The 15492-nt window shown below is 34.0% G+C and overlaps 1 protein-coding gene across 5 annotated transcripts; it reads left to right on the top strand.

Moving 5' to 3' along the window:
- Positions 1 to 352: 352 nt before the first annotated feature.
- On the top strand, positions 353 to 14344 carry LOC139102853 (probable Rho GTPase-activating protein CG5521). Of its 5 annotated transcripts, none has more exons than XM_070657011.1 (28): positions 353 to 669; positions 1778 to 1888; positions 2113 to 2130; positions 2265 to 2436; positions 2507 to 2864; positions 2948 to 3225; positions 3298 to 3592; positions 3672 to 4042; positions 4117 to 4339; positions 4420 to 4627; positions 4710 to 4841; positions 5239 to 5454; positions 5930 to 6120; positions 6237 to 6335; positions 6399 to 6683; positions 6761 to 6886; positions 6961 to 7128; positions 7880 to 7990; positions 8057 to 8215; positions 8338 to 8517; positions 8604 to 8967; positions 9032 to 9180; positions 9262 to 9437; positions 9525 to 9984; positions 10053 to 10339; positions 10412 to 10548; positions 10724 to 10849; positions 11598 to 14344. In XM_070657011.1, the coding sequence occupies exons 1-28, from the start codon at positions 564 to 566 to the stop codon at positions 11756 to 11758; spliced, it is 5667 nt and encodes a 1888-aa protein (XP_070513112.1). In that variant the 5' UTR covers positions 353 to 563; the 3' UTR covers positions 11759 to 14344. The 5 variants fall into 5 exon arrangements, with proteins under 5 accessions (XP_070513112.1, XP_070513110.1, XP_070513113.1 ...); XM_070657009.1 differs by having other exon boundaries at positions 5221 to 5454; XM_070657012.1 differs by having other exon boundaries at positions 5221 to 5454; positions 10724 to 10902; positions 11598 to 11726.
- Positions 14345 to 15492: the final 1148 nt, after the last annotated feature.

Below are 15492 nucleotides of genomic sequence, written 5' to 3'. Positions count from 1 at the left end.
AGATCTTCCGCCAACAATTCCGAGCCTCTAGAACTTCCAAAGAGTTTCTCTTCTTGCTGAGTCGAATTCTCTCGATAAACGTAGGCTTCAGGACGCGATTCTTCTTCTCGGCACTTTTTTTTAAACCGCCGTACGACCGTAACGTACGTTAACTAGCTCTTAGACATCACTTCCGCTTGTAACAAGTTTCTAGAGGAAATGAAACGCCGGAGTCAGTCGGTCTGGTCGGTAAAAAAGGGTTCGTCGCACCAACCGAACTCTGGTGGGAAACGGCAACGGTTCTTCACTTGACGGATGATGTCATTGCCCCGAGGAGCCACCGAGCGGCGCAGCGCGAGCAAAGTGAGCAAGGCGCTCAAGATGGCCGTCACGTACATCTGATCGGAGGAGTGTGTGCTGGAAGTTCGACGCCGATTTTGACGTGACCGAGAGCGGACGATGCACCACGCGCCGATGGGACGGTGAGCGCACGGAGTTAAACGGGCCTCGGCACCGACGCGGACCGTCCTGGGCGTCGCCACCGATGTTGATATCTGTCCTCGTGGCCGCCGGCGGCTCGAATCATGTTCAGCAAAAAGCTCCATGTAGACATCAAGAAGTCGACGCTCAAGATCCAGGATGTCAAGAAGGACAGCGCGACGCGGTTCAAGCATCTCAAAATTGTGCTAGGTGAGAATAACGCGTTGACGGCGTCGACGCTGCCGCGCTACGCGACGGGGTCATCAGGGTGGTCCTGAGTCAGTGCTTCGTGGAAGGGCATGCCGAGGCGGTTACAGCCTCGATATTTGTTCGCTCCCACGCGCATTGGGGGAAACGCCTCGAATTGTACCGCGAAAGCTTTCTAGCGCGAGAAGTTTGCGTTTGTTCGAAATATATTTTTCATCCTGCAGGTCTTATTGTGCTTTCTTAATGAGATTTCACTTTTAGTGCTAACTACTTGTCTGAAGATGAGACAGTACACCTCGTTATATTTACTAAAAAAATATATTGTTTACTTAACACATTTTAAAACCATATAATTAATAAACCCTTTTTTATATAGTTGGGATTTATTAAAAAATTATTTAATGATTCTATTTTTTGGCTTATTAAATATAATTAAAAATAATACATAAATTATTTGCCTACTTAAAAAAAAAATTAATCCAAACAGTTCTGGTTTTGTAGTCTTATGATAGTGTCAATATCTAATCACCAAACCACTTGACCACATTGACCAACTTGTGGCTTTCATCAGCAGCTAAAGTTACATTATTCCATGCATACTATATATTTTTATGCATGTATTAAAAATTGTTTGAGCTTCAATATTTTTTGCACATGTTTCTATATATGTCTAGCACCATGCTTATACAGAGTGTTTGAAATAAAAAGTCAAATAATATATATCTGTGAGTAGGATATTAGAATTGGAGAAAAAAAAGTCCTGTAAAAATTAAAATTTTTTTTTTTTAATAATAGTCACGAATTTTACAAACCTTTATAGGACTTTTTATCTCTAATTTTAATTCCCTACCCACAGATATACGATTTGACTTTATTTTAGACACTCTGTATACAAATAAAGAAAAAGAATTTCGCTATATAAGCACAGATAGTTTCGAACCAGTTGTGATGTAATAGCTTTTTTTCATCACTTTTCTCTATAAGGCACTTGTGTAGCAAAGTAAAGCAAAATAAAAAAAAATGTTTTTTACTATTTAATCGATTAATTCGAACATCATATATTTAATGTAAGAAATAAATATTTTAATTTATGCATATTTTTATATTGTAGAAAACGTGGATACTGATGAGGCAAAAGGTTTTTTTGAGGGTAACTTCAGCCATGTGTACTTCATCCTGTACGATTGTTTTGTGTCAGCTGAAGCAAATCTTCGTCAACGCGGTAAGTTTACAAATTTAATTAATGTTAAAACATAATATACTAATATATGTAATAAATCTAACTATTCTAATGCTGCATAACTTTAAAAATTTCCATGCTTTAATGCATAATTATATAACTTGACAATAATATCATTACTTTCAAAATTGTAATTTTATATTAACCGTAATATTCACTCGTTATTATTTTATCATCTCTTTCATTTCTTCCCATTCTGCTGCCAGAGCTTTCCTTCCATATTGGTAAGTCACATATCATATTACTCTAACTTATTTTATTGCATTAATTATTCCTTTCATTACTACTAACTTCTTATAACAAATATTACTTATGTAACGCGATTTAAAGAAAAAACTAATTTAAATGTTTTTTATAGTGCATAAAGCACACAGGGAAGAGTTAGAACAGGTATTGCATCTCTTGGAGAAAGTTTTAACTCTTCTTCCCGAACTGCTTAATAGACGATGGCAGTGTCATAGTTTAGCACGGATTTTGCAGAAGCTCTTGCATCCCGGTAATAGTTGGAAACTTCGCAGACAAGCCATAAGGTATGTGACAACAATATGAAATATATATTATAATTATTTAACGGAATACAGAATATTACGCATATTTTAGGTACTTTATTTTGTGGTATCAAGCACTTGGCGAAAATGCTCCCGAGCACATACATCAAATGTTCGCCAGTTTGGTGCCGGGATTTCCACCGCATCAAGCGTCGCCTTATAAATGTGATCGCAGGACGGACGGCAAAAAAGAAAAAGTAGCGAAAACAACTAATTCTGAGGAAAAAGATAAGAGAGAATTTTATGACACGCAAGTTGGACAAAGTACTTTTCATGACAATGGATCAAATCAGTGTCCTATCAGTCAAGTTGACGGCGGTCCTATCTTACCACCTCAAAGTGGAGAAAAGCCACTTGACAATGAAACTGTTAGGTTTTTGGAAGCACTACTTGAATTTATGGTTACTCAGGTATATAAATTACTTTTTTTTGTAGAGCTTATTACATACAGACTTTAAAAACATGATAAAAATTATTCGTTTGCATTATCTAGGTGGTAAAAGTAGAATGGCGAGATAAATCTACACGACAGCATAAAACTTTTCAATTTCTATTAGAACGTTTTAAAATAGCATACCTTCGTCACATTTGTCCGGATTTTAATGATAACTTTTCCCTGTACAAACCTAATTTGGAATTACCCACAATGCGTAAACCAACAAATCAAAATCAGAATAACTATGTACTATGTAAAGTCGCTTTAATCAAATGGATTGCAAGTTTTACACACGTCGCTAGAAAGGATGGACTTTTCGCACATCTTTCACAAAGGTAATTTATTTAGAATTCTATATTTTTTGTGCCGATTTGAACTATGATACATTATCGAAATTTTATTTATAGCACAACACCGAATGAGGAAAATACTGAATCAGAATTACGCCGCGTGTCCGTATATACTCAAAATTCTGCGGATTCAAATTTACTATCACCCGAATCGACTTCGTCTCAGCAAGATAGTCAAAATCAAGAAGATAGTGCCGTTTCCGCTATGTTAGTCCGAGAAGTTTTATATGGAAACAGGGATAATGTAAATTTTGTACATGAATTGTACAGACAGGCATTCCTTTTAGATTTCAATCATGCAGGAGCCATAAGAAAGGCTATTGCCGTTTATAAAGATTGGATTCAAATGAACGTAAGTTTCAAATATTAAAAAATTATATTTTATATACATATTAAAATAAATTTACATTAATGTTACACATTTATTGCAGGAAATACCGCCGTTTATGTTGGAACCATTGGATGGCCATAAAGATCGCGATTTAGAAGAGAGTCAAAAAAAAGATTTAAGTGAAATGGAGAAGAGTCCATCTGATAGCTATCGACAGACGAGACTAAGGAACGATTCTTATCTTGGCGCTATACACCGGGAAAATTTGTTCATTAGGGCAGGTCTGCAAAATGTTTTGCAAATTTTTATCACGCAAGCATCAAACGTATTTTTCTTAGAGAATTTAGGATCGAATGCGTCTCTGACGTTACTTGAAGAACAAACGGACAGTTGTAAGAGAGTCCTAAATGTGTATCGATACGTTGTTATGCACTCCAGATTAGAACCAGCGACTTGGGAACAGTTATTGAGGTATCTATTTATAATTGGTTATTTTTATATATTTTTATTCGCAATTATTTATTAAAATTTTTTTTATCTATTAGAGTGTTACTGCAAATTACATCGCTCGTACTGAGCGAGAAATCCTCTCGCCGCAAACATCAAGAAAGTATTGGCGGAAAACTTGCGCCTGCCATATTCCAAACTCTAATTGTTACATGGATTAAGGCTAACTTAAATGTGGTTATATCTACCCAATTATGGGACCAGTTTCTAGAGGTGTTAACGTCGTTAACGCAATGGGAAGAATTAATTCGAGAGTGGGCGGTAAGTATGTGACAAGTCTATCGCAAGTTCTGACTCACATATTTATGGAATAATGAGTTTTTATGTATATGCCTATATAGAAAACTTTGGATACGCTAACAAGAGTATTGGCAAGGCACGTGTATAACTTAGATTTGAATGATCTACCTTTGGACAGACTCAGCGAACAAAAATCAAAAAAGCGACGTGGAGTTGGGAGCCGTGCAGCGTCGACCGGGAGCGTACAGCCGCCTCGGAAAGGCAGCGTTGATCAAGAAAACAGTGCGGCGCCGAAAGAATGTGTCGTAGGTATGTAAGATAGTGATTATTATATATTTTTTTTTTATATTTTAATACTTATTTGATAAGAAAACTTTTCAAATTTTATTAGATCATCCGATGCGCGATATGAGGAAGGTGCGACCATTGCCGCGCAGTGCAAGCGACAACACTATATATAATGTCAAAACTCGGGCAAAATTGCACAGACAACGGACACATACAGTACACAGTGGTATTCCTGGTAAGTAAACGAGCACCATCAGCCACGTAATTGTTCATTTTTTTTTATTTTTACTTTTCGTAACTATGGCGAGATTTTCGGTAGTGCCTTTGTGTTGCTGTGTGCGCAATTTATTTATAGCTGTGTCTGTTTCTTCTTTATTTCGCTTTGGCACCGAGATCAGTTTAAAAATAACCTATCGTACAGAAACGGATAGTAGTATCACTTTCCATCGTAGATTGGCCATATTTATAACGTAACGCTCATCGTTGCTTATCCTAATTTTTAATCGGACAATCGTTCACAAGATTGATTTTAACTAAAATATTTTTCATCGAATACATTTCCACAATGTTTGTCCTATTTCTTGATAAAGTGTAAACAATTTCCACACGTGCAGTACTACCCCTATCGATAGAACAAGACATGGCGCGGTTATTGTCAAGCGGGTTGACTACTTCAACGACTGGTCGGAAAATGCTGTCCAGCAGACGCGCCAAATCTTTGGATAGCATTGTTATAGTTGATAGCGAACCACCGTCGCCACGCTGCCCATCACCAACACCCAGCAGTGGCGTTGACAGCAACAAAGATAGCCCTATACAGATAGAAAATATTGACGGTAGCAGTATCGGTATGTACAGTCTGCTGTGTGTAATACTTATATAATATATATTTTAATATATGAAAGTTATATTATCAGTTATATGTGTGAAGATTTTGTATTTCCGAAATATCGTTATATCTGTGTCACGTTAATAACCACTTTAAAACATCTCGTATTAGTCGAATAATCTCCTTTTATTAACAATACATTCAAATAATATTAAATCTAAATATTTTTTAAATTACATCTATGCTTTTCAGACGGTTTTTGCTTCTGTGGGATTTTATACAATTATTATTGATTTAATCGTTAAGCTTATAATAACTTTTCTTATCGTATAATACTACAAGATTAAAAATTTTAAGTATATTTGACAATTTTATAATTTATAAATATATTATTAAATAACACAGTATATTTTTTTATTGTAATATATTAAATTCAAAGTTTATCTAAAGTTAATAAACTAGTATGTATTTAGCAATTGTTATTTGTTCTATAGATACAAATGACGCATCTGAGAGAAGATCAGTTATGGCAGGTGGAGGGGTCCGTGGATGGTTGCCAGATGTGGCTGTCGTTTTATGGCGGCGTATGCTGTCGGCGTTAGGAGACGTTAATAATATTCAAGATCCTGTTTTGCACGGTCAAGTAATGGATTACCTCGTGCAACTCACACAAACATTAATTAAGGTAAGAAATATTAAATTTAAAATTAATAAATTAAACGAGGGGACTACTTAAAAAAATGCGTACAAAAAAAACCCCGCGCCACAAACATCTTATCTTGTTTTATGTGATCTGTATAGATACGTTTAAATCAAGGAGTATCTGGGGATAATCAAGCAACTCCTCCAGCACCAGAATTAATTCCACCTCTGACAGTCATTGCTCCTTGGTGTTTTAAGGTATATATTCATATATAACAAAAATTATACCTTTCGGTATTTATCGATGTATTTTTTTTACAGGCGATTCAGCTTCCTGATCAATATGAGAGTGGTAAATTAGCTGCATATCGCCTTATATGTCTCCTAACCGTGCAACCATTGGATATTAGTTTGCCAAAACAGCATCTTACGCTTTTCTATCGCGCTGTTCACAATGGAATTGCTAGTAATGACAGTAAAGTGTTGCATGTACTTGTGAAATATACAGGACCTAGATTATTTAGTCTGAATCTACCTGGATCCAGTCTTTTGACTTTGGATTACATACATGCTGCTAATATGATACTTAGCAACCACGATGTCGAGGTATTTATATTTTTACTAGAAATTAATTAACGCGGCATTTATCTGAACGTATATATATGAGTTATTTTGTTATTCAGGCACCAAGAATGGAAGCAGTTTCTATTATCGGTTCGTTGTTATCTTTACCTGTTACAATGACCAGATTACCTATGTTACAACCAAATGGACCTGATATTGTAACTATGACGTGTCCAGAAGCAAAAGTAATTTTATAAGACGATTGATAATTTCAAATTAATCTTTGTAATTTTGTTTATTTTAATTATATATATTTTAGGAGCACATTGTAACCATACTTTTGCGAAGCTGTCGACGAGAACCTACTGGTATTGCGAGATGTCTGGCTCTGTCAAGTATTGCAATGTTTGCGTATAAAGAATTATCTTACAAAACACAACATCCAAGAATTCCAGAAGCTGTGACAGTTCTACTTCTCGCACTTAGAGTAAGCAAAAAAAATTTTGTTATTATTGTATTTAGAAATTACAAATATTTTATATATGTTTTTGCAAAAAAATTATACGAAAATATTAGAACCGCTACGTAGTACAAGTCGTAAGAAGCCCGTAAAGTTTTTGAATAGAGAATGCATGAGAAAACTATTTATTACGATTTGTAGTTGCTTAATAGAATGTATTTGGAATATGGCTTTTAAATTAAAAAATACATATCGTGTGATATGCACCGCTGCTCCATGAATGTATATTTTTTAAGAAAGAGAGAAAAAGAGATCTATTTAACAACATGTAAGCTAAGTAAAACAGGTGTTGCAATAGTAGTAAAACGAAAGCGAATATTTCTTTCATTGAGTATTATTGACAGCGGATGCAAGGAGCAGAGCGTCGCAGAGCTGGTTTCTGTTTTCCCCTAATGGATCAGGTAGTCCTCTTTTTTTTCTGCTGCATTAATGTGCTGTGTCAGCCATTTTCAGTGTTACGTTCACAGTTTTGGACTGATACCTGCGTCTTCAAGTCTACGATATCGTTGACTTTGCATGGCCTGCTGTATGTGTGTTCAAAATAAAAAATTGTTTCAGTCTGCGATGATCTCTTATGTGATATTATGTATACTTCCTAATAAGCAAATTTTCTGTATGTTACTAACTTGATGTCGATCATTATTCAAATACAAAAATGTTACTTTTATTTCCTAAAAGATAACCAATATAATATTTAATATAAATTTTTTATTTTCAGTCTTCGCATGCTACGGTTGCACAGGTTGCGTGCGATTCTTTGTTACTTCTTTGCGATAAGGCTGATGTGTTACTAGAGTTGTATCCTAACGTGCCATCCAAGATAATACAGGTATAATATAAAATTTAATTTAGGAAATATAAAGAAAAATATAATAATAATTATTTTTATAACTAGATCTTGTCGGATACACTTGGACGCATGACGACACGCGAAAGACGTGGACCCTTAACAGTATCAATGCTATTTTGTTTGGGTGAATGGGCCATGCACTTAGGGCCAACAGTATTATTACAGGTGTTCCAAGGGAAACCTCTCTTGATGACATTATTTACAGTTAGTACAATTTTTTATTTTTTATTAGAAGAAACATCGCGCGCTGTTTTTTCGAAAATTTGCGCGCGTTATTACATTCGGGGACATTAGTTAATTAATTAATTAATTATAATATATTGTAGGTGTTAAACAATATAGTGCAAAATAAAATTGGAAAGGAATTTTCGAAAACCGTTAGGAGTAATCAAGACGACGATGGCGATTTTGATCCTAATATTACATTAGATAATTTAATTGACGAGTCCTCTGCGAAATCGCCTCGCAAAGGAAATATTCAATCGGTGCAATTGGCAGCAAAAATGGTAAGCAAATTTATTACAATAGCAATATTATAATTTATTATATATACATATAAGTGAACATAATTTATATCAATATTTAAATGCAGGTATTAATGCATTTAATTAATCACCTGGGACACTTTCCAATGGGTATCGGAGCCGCGCGTCTGTCATCGCTGGTCGTTGAATTAGATGATGTTCCTGGAATCGATGGAGACGAATTATCTTCTGCCGTTTTTCAAGCGCCTAACATACAGCTCTTGATGCTCTCCAATTCCATTATAATGTCGTTGGTAGAATTAGCGGCATTGGATGCGCCCGGCGGGGGAGTCACAGCTGGTTTGACTACGGCTCCTTCTTTAGTTCGAGTTTTGTTACGTGATCTCGCTGGGAAAGCTTCTTGGGACAGTTCAATCTTGTATAGCCAACCTTTCATCGATGATGATTTACCATTACCATTTGCAAAGCCTGGTAATTTATTTGTGTTGCCTTTTTGATACGCATTTATATACTAAATTTATTTAATTTATTTTAGTTGATTGGAGTGTGAAATTACATACGGACGATTTGAACAGCGTAATCACACCTCACAATTGTACACCTAGACATACAATACGGCACCGCGAGCCTCATATATTGCCGACTTTTGCCAATGCTGCAAGCGATATGGACAATTTAGACGATGTAAATTAATTAAAGTTATATCGGTACATATATTGTAACTTTTATTAATTATAAATTGCTAATGAGTTGTACTTTTTTTAGCTTCTTCAATATATAGGACATACCAGTCCGGAAGTTTTAACTAACCCAGAAGTTGCTCTCAATGCGCCTGCTAATCCACCTCAGGGACATTATCTTGAAAGCGAGACTATTGCAACGATTTTAAATCAGAGAAATACAGAACAAGAACACTTAAACAATTGGAATCAACACATCAGGTTGCGCGTTTTTTACATTTAATTATATTATATTGTAATTAATTATAAATAAGTTATAATTTAATATTTGATATATTTTAATTTTAGTATGAGCGCAACGGCAATTAGTCCACCGTCATGTCGTCCACCTCCAGCGCCATTTCATCACTGCCGTCTTCTCTTTTCACATCTCGGTTTGTCCGGCTGGGAGTTGCGTAAGAAACTACATTTACTGGCAAAAAACGAGAAGCTCTTACGCGAACTCCGTAATCTTGATGGTCAACGATCACGGGAAACACACAAAATAGCAGTGATTTATGTCAGTCAGGGCCAGGAAGACAAGAACTCCATACTAAGTAACGTCACTGCCAGTAAAGAATACGAGAGTTTTATCGCGAGACTTGCTTGGGAAGTTGAGTTGGAATCACATACTGGTTTTCTCGGTGGCTTAGTACCTGGAAAAGCATCTGGTGTTACCGCACCGTACTATGCTACATCTTTTACCGAAGTTCTCTTTCACGTTGCTACAAGAATGCCATCGGATAGTCCCGAGAGTTTACTACAAAAGGTACTTTGATATATAACCTTTTGTAATACGTGTATCTTTTAAAATATTTATGCAACATTTTTTTTTAGACACGTCATCTTGGCAACGATGAAATTCATATAGTCTGGTCGGAACACTGGCGAGATTATCGCAGAGATATTATACCGACAGAATTCTGCGACGTTCTTATAGTTATTTATCCATTGAAAAATAAATTATATCGAATACAGATTTCACGTAAATCAGAGATTCCATTTTTCGGACCATTATTTGATGAATGTATCGTGGAGGATAAAGTATTGCCAGGATTAGTGAGAACGACCGCGTTAGCCGCGAGTAGAGCGAAGAGATCAACGCTTACGTTATACCAGCATTAGTAAGTAATATGATTATTAGATGCGATGTTATGAAATCGTTGAATCGATTATTATAAAAATAAAACTTTCAGTTATGAGGAAAGAGCGCGATCCATCGACACCGTTATGAGAAATCATAAAGAAGCTACAACATTCGAGGAATTTACAGCTAATGTTTATTCACCAGTGCAACCACCGAGCCCGTTTAGCGCAGCTTCATCTGTTTCTGGTACGTAAATTTCAATTAATTAAATACAAAAAATATTGTACATATTTTGATATAATATTTAATTGCATTAATATTTTTTCAAATAAATTTGTGATGTTAAAACATAAGATGTTGCTTACTACTACGATATATGTTCGTTTGTAAAAATTAATTTTTTCTTATATTGTATTGTCAGGATCCACAACCAGCGTGCAATCGACAGCGTCGTCAAACCTTGCGGCAGCGCTTATTGATTCACACCAAGGCCGTTCCGGTTTACGTAGCAGTTCAACAGCGAGCAGTGACAACCGTGCGAATAGAGGTGACTAATTCAGTCCACTAACCCCCACCCACCTTGTAACACCACCAGACAAGGTAGTATTATTAGTTATTTATTATTTCCATGCTGTTCTTCCAACGTTTTATCTGACATTTGTATCTTATATCTCTAGCTGTATCTGTTAAGTATATATGTATTATAATTGATCGCTATTTCATAAGGGCAGTAATATTTGTGGAGTATCTGCAATATATTACAGATTAATACTTAAAAGTAAATATCTTCCGACTTTAATGTTACTATATCTGTTGTACTTAATGATAATATATAATTGTAAGATTTAATCTGCCGAATGTGATAAAGTAAAAAATATTATTTCTTTTTTTAATGTTTCTTCTACGTCTTTTACTTAATTTTTTGTTTGGCAGTTTTGTAAAATATATTTAGAGGTAATTTTTCCAATTTAGCAGAAGATAGCATGTTTAAATTATATATACATTTTTTTTTCTTTTTTTTTTGTACGTTTTTAAAATATTGCTTTACAGGGAAACATATGTACGTAATATGTATATGTATAAATTATTGAATTGTTTGGCTATTGTTCCGAAAGCTGCTCAATTCGGGACAATAGCCATATGTTTCACCGATGCTCTTTTATTCAAACTGCACGCTTTTTCTAATATTTCCGTCTTTCTCACATGAGCATTTATTTTCAAGCTAAAATTTTACGTTGTTAAATTATGACATATAAAATTAGAATTATAATGAAATTTGTAACATTTGTTTTCAGTTTCTGATGGGAGCAGAGTATGGTTTAGCGCTGATACTCCCGAGAGTACTGCATTTCATGGAATTTCACCAAGGCCCGTAAAAAAGATGTCCTTTAAAACCGGACCAAAGCAGAGGACTAATACACAACCAACTCCGCCGGACAGTCCGAGATACAAGTAAAAGGTTTCTTTTTCTTTTTTTTTTTTACCTATATTCTCAATAGAATGCTCTGCATAACTCAATTCGACTCATCGAACTATAGTTTAAAAGAACTGGTTCAGATAAAAGTTTGAATAACGCGCAATTACATGGAGTATTCCACTGTTAGTATTTCGCGCCTAGCGTGAATTAAAAATAATGCCTGGCGACTCGGTACTTTGCCAATCGATACACTTTATTCACAGTGGGAATTGAATATCTAATTAGCGTTTTCTGTTTTCCGTCCTTAGGTTTAATTTTTATATTGAATGTACAGATCGTTGTTTATTTGTTGCAACGTGAATATTAATTTATTAGAAAGTAAATATATAATAAATTTAATAAATTATTGAAGTATACAATTAGATATACTTCTCATAGGCTTATTGATGTCGAGAGACAGCTATTTACATTGTACAGCACTTTCTTAAGATTAATTTATCCTAGTACTTTGAGCTAGAATAATAATTCTAGACTAAAATTTCTATCTTCAAAACTTATTAAAAGTAGCATAGAAATACTAACATTGTCAGAATGCTCTGCAGTACTGCTACATGGCCTTGTAATTATCGTATTAATCTTACAATATACATAGAGTTTAGATATAACTATTTTATTATTAATTGGCGAGATAAACAGAAAAGGATTTATAAATGAATGTTAATTCCCGATAAGGCTTGTCAGCTTGTACATTAAAATTATATTTGAGCTAATATGAGTTTAACAATCGCATTAGTTTGATTTGGAACAAAATAATGTTATATTTATTACAATATAAACGAAGTGATAAGTTAGAGTTGTTTTCAGAGAAAAGAAGTAAATTAAACATTCCATGCGCATATCCATCCTGTTCTTAATTAACATTTGCACATAATTCACACATATGCATATATTTTCAATTCATATTTATAAATTTTAATTCATGTGAATTTGCATATGAATTATTGAGCCATTCCATTCGAACGTTATATTTACAATTTGACCGACGCAACTTTTTTATACGCTTTACAATGTATTCCTCAGTGTGAAATCTCTTTCATTTTATTTATTTTATTAGATGTAATATAAAGAGATCGTAAATGCAATCGTCGAATTATTTTAATTCTGTTAAAGTCGGTAAATGCTTGATATTATGAATAAATTAAATATTTCACAAAATTTAACAAAAATCAAGCAAGATATGAAAATAAAGAAGTTTATTCGAAAGTAATTGATTCTATTTATTAAGTAAGCAATAACTATTTGCTTACATATATTTGCTTTATGCGAATTATTCTCATACAGTGATAATAATCAAAGTATTAACGTTATTTATTATATTATTAATAAATGGCAGACTATGATAAAGGGATTATATTATGATGTAATGATCGATGGATTATTCAGATGAGATTTTTCTAGAGGTATACACTTCGCGATGATAAATTCTGGATATACTTGACATTTTTTTACTACTTTGAAGACTACCATAAAACACATATTCAAAAGTGTAGGTATTAGCAACGAATATGTAGCTCGTAATTATAATGCGCAGATCATGGCCAAAGCAGCATTATTTTTCCACTAATTTATAATAAGATCAACCGGGGAAGCTCTGTATGTATTGTACATAAATTGTTAAACATATAAAATAGTTCCGCGAAGTCATTTAAGATTATTCTGAATATATATCACGTTACATCACTATGTTATTAATATGATACGTTAATTGAATATAAACACTATATAATATGTAGTTCGTTTATTATACAATATTTTTATCGACTGTATTTAAATGTACTTAATTAAACATTTTCATTAATACCACTAACATTATCATGCTGTTATTTAAATTTAAAAAAAAAAAAAAATAGTTCTTGATATCAAAATGGAAATGCAAGCAAAAAGAGGACGAGACAAAATAATTTTTATATATATATTTTTTTCTTTTTCTTTTTTCAAAGAGGGAAATTAAATAAAATAAGATAAGCCTAAAAAGAAAAGTAGAATACTTCAACCACTTAATCACATTGAACTATTTTGTATGTACAAGGATAAAGTCGTGCGTATATCTACTTTTATGTAAAAATATTGCAAATGTTGGCATATATTAATAATTACGTGGAATGACGTATAGTTTATCTTATACCATTTCTTCAAGTTTACAAAGCAATCAGTTATTTTCAAACAGGAGACATATACTAATATATATTGTTCTACAGATAACTGCAAAGTTAAATATATATTTATCCAATTATCTTTTTATATAATTAATTAATACATTGTATAACTTTAACTCGTTACAGAAAAATTACGTGCTTTATTAAACTCTTTATAAAAAGTTATAACTTATTTATATAAATAAATCAATATTTAAAAAATGTAAAATTTATGAAACATAAATTCTGTACGTTTAGTTATATACGAGATATTTGTACAGCGTTGAAAAATGTTCGAGAAACGTTATTCTTCTGCTCCACAAAAGTTTGTCGAAAGATATCTCTGGTATTTTATTAATTGTACACATCTCCTTAATGGAATGTACATTTTGCCGCACAATAAAATTGTGATGAATTGCAGCGAAAATAATTATTCTTCTGTTTTAACTGCGTTGTTTCAAATAACATTAATGTTTCTGGATCAAAGCAGCCTTGAAAGATACAATCTAAATTAACAAAATGACAATTTGTAATTATATTTATACATATGTCAGCACACGTAACAGCACAGCTAGGTAATCAGATTAAAAGGAAGATTTACCTTTACAAATTTTTTCACGTAAATTAATTCATTCACGTAATTATTACAATTAAGATTCAAGTGAAAAAACAAGTTTATTATTTTTTTTTCGACACTCTTAATATTTGCAGAAATAATTTACTTAATAATTTAAGAACTTGAAGGAAATTTCTTTTTACAAATGAGAGCATTGTCTTTATTATCTTATACTACTATCAAGCTTACGTCAATACACTATACCGTGAAATAAATTGAGAATGAGAAAGTGCGTGCTCGGTAATTTTATGATGCTCACCGACATGTCAGCGGAATAAAACGTACATCGGGAAAATTGTATTGCGATATTTTCGCTCTTCGATCGTGGATAGACGGACGGGTAATGATCTCGACGCTAATCGTAACCTGTATCATCAATCGTAACCACGTCGCACGCTCACGTTGGAATTATCTTTTTCCAATTACCGAGATTCCGAGTGTTTCTAGTTTGGAGTTTTTCCTCGGATCACCCCGCTATCTCACCTACGCGATGGGAAATTTAAAAGACTTCGTGCATTTCTCCTTCTGGCGAGCATGTGCCGTGACCCTTCCCCACCCCCTCTTCCCCCAGAACCTCCGCGCGTGGTACGACTGGCAGGTGAACGACAAGGGGTGACAACCGCAGCGGGGGGATTGTTGATTCGAAGAAAAACAGCTGACACGAAACGGAGGCGATTGATCGCGTATGCGCGCATTCATTAAGAAGTATCAAGCAAGCGTAGAAAAGACGGAAGCAAGCGTTGAAAACTAAACCCGTTTTCTTGTTTTTCTCGTTTTAATAGATAATAAACCATCACCTCGGCACGTGGAAATAGTACGAGCGCGCAAACGAAGCTCGGGTTCGGTGATTGATGTTATCGGAAAATGCTGATTATTTGCATAATTGTGCGACTGGTTATGCAAGTTGACGTGACTGTTTAATTTTCTCACTGTTTCTTTTTTCCTTTTTTTTCTTTTTTTTT

Source organism: Cardiocondyla obscurior, linkage group LG05 (genome assembly GCF_019399895.1).
Source record: "Cardiocondyla obscurior isolate alpha-2009 linkage group LG05, Cobs3.1, whole genome shotgun sequence".
Classification (NCBI taxonomy): domain Eukaryota; kingdom Metazoa; phylum Arthropoda; class Insecta; order Hymenoptera; family Formicidae; genus Cardiocondyla; species Cardiocondyla obscurior.
Note: the sequence above shows the minus strand (reverse complement) of the source record. Positions and strands in the feature narration are given on the sequence as shown.

Coding starts and splice junctions, on each gene's coding strand:
- LOC139102853 (XM_070657009.1), top strand. CDS start 564: ATGTTCAGCAAAAAGCTCCATGTAGACATCAAGAAGTCGACGCTCAAG. Junction 2,437..2,506: donor CTTCGCAGACAAGCCATAAG/GTATGTGACAAC, acceptor CGCATATTTTAG/GTACTTTATTTTGTGGTATC. Junction 7,991..8,056: donor TGCCATCCAAGATAATACAG/GTATAATATAAA, acceptor TTTTATAACTAG/ATCTTGTCGGATACACTTGG.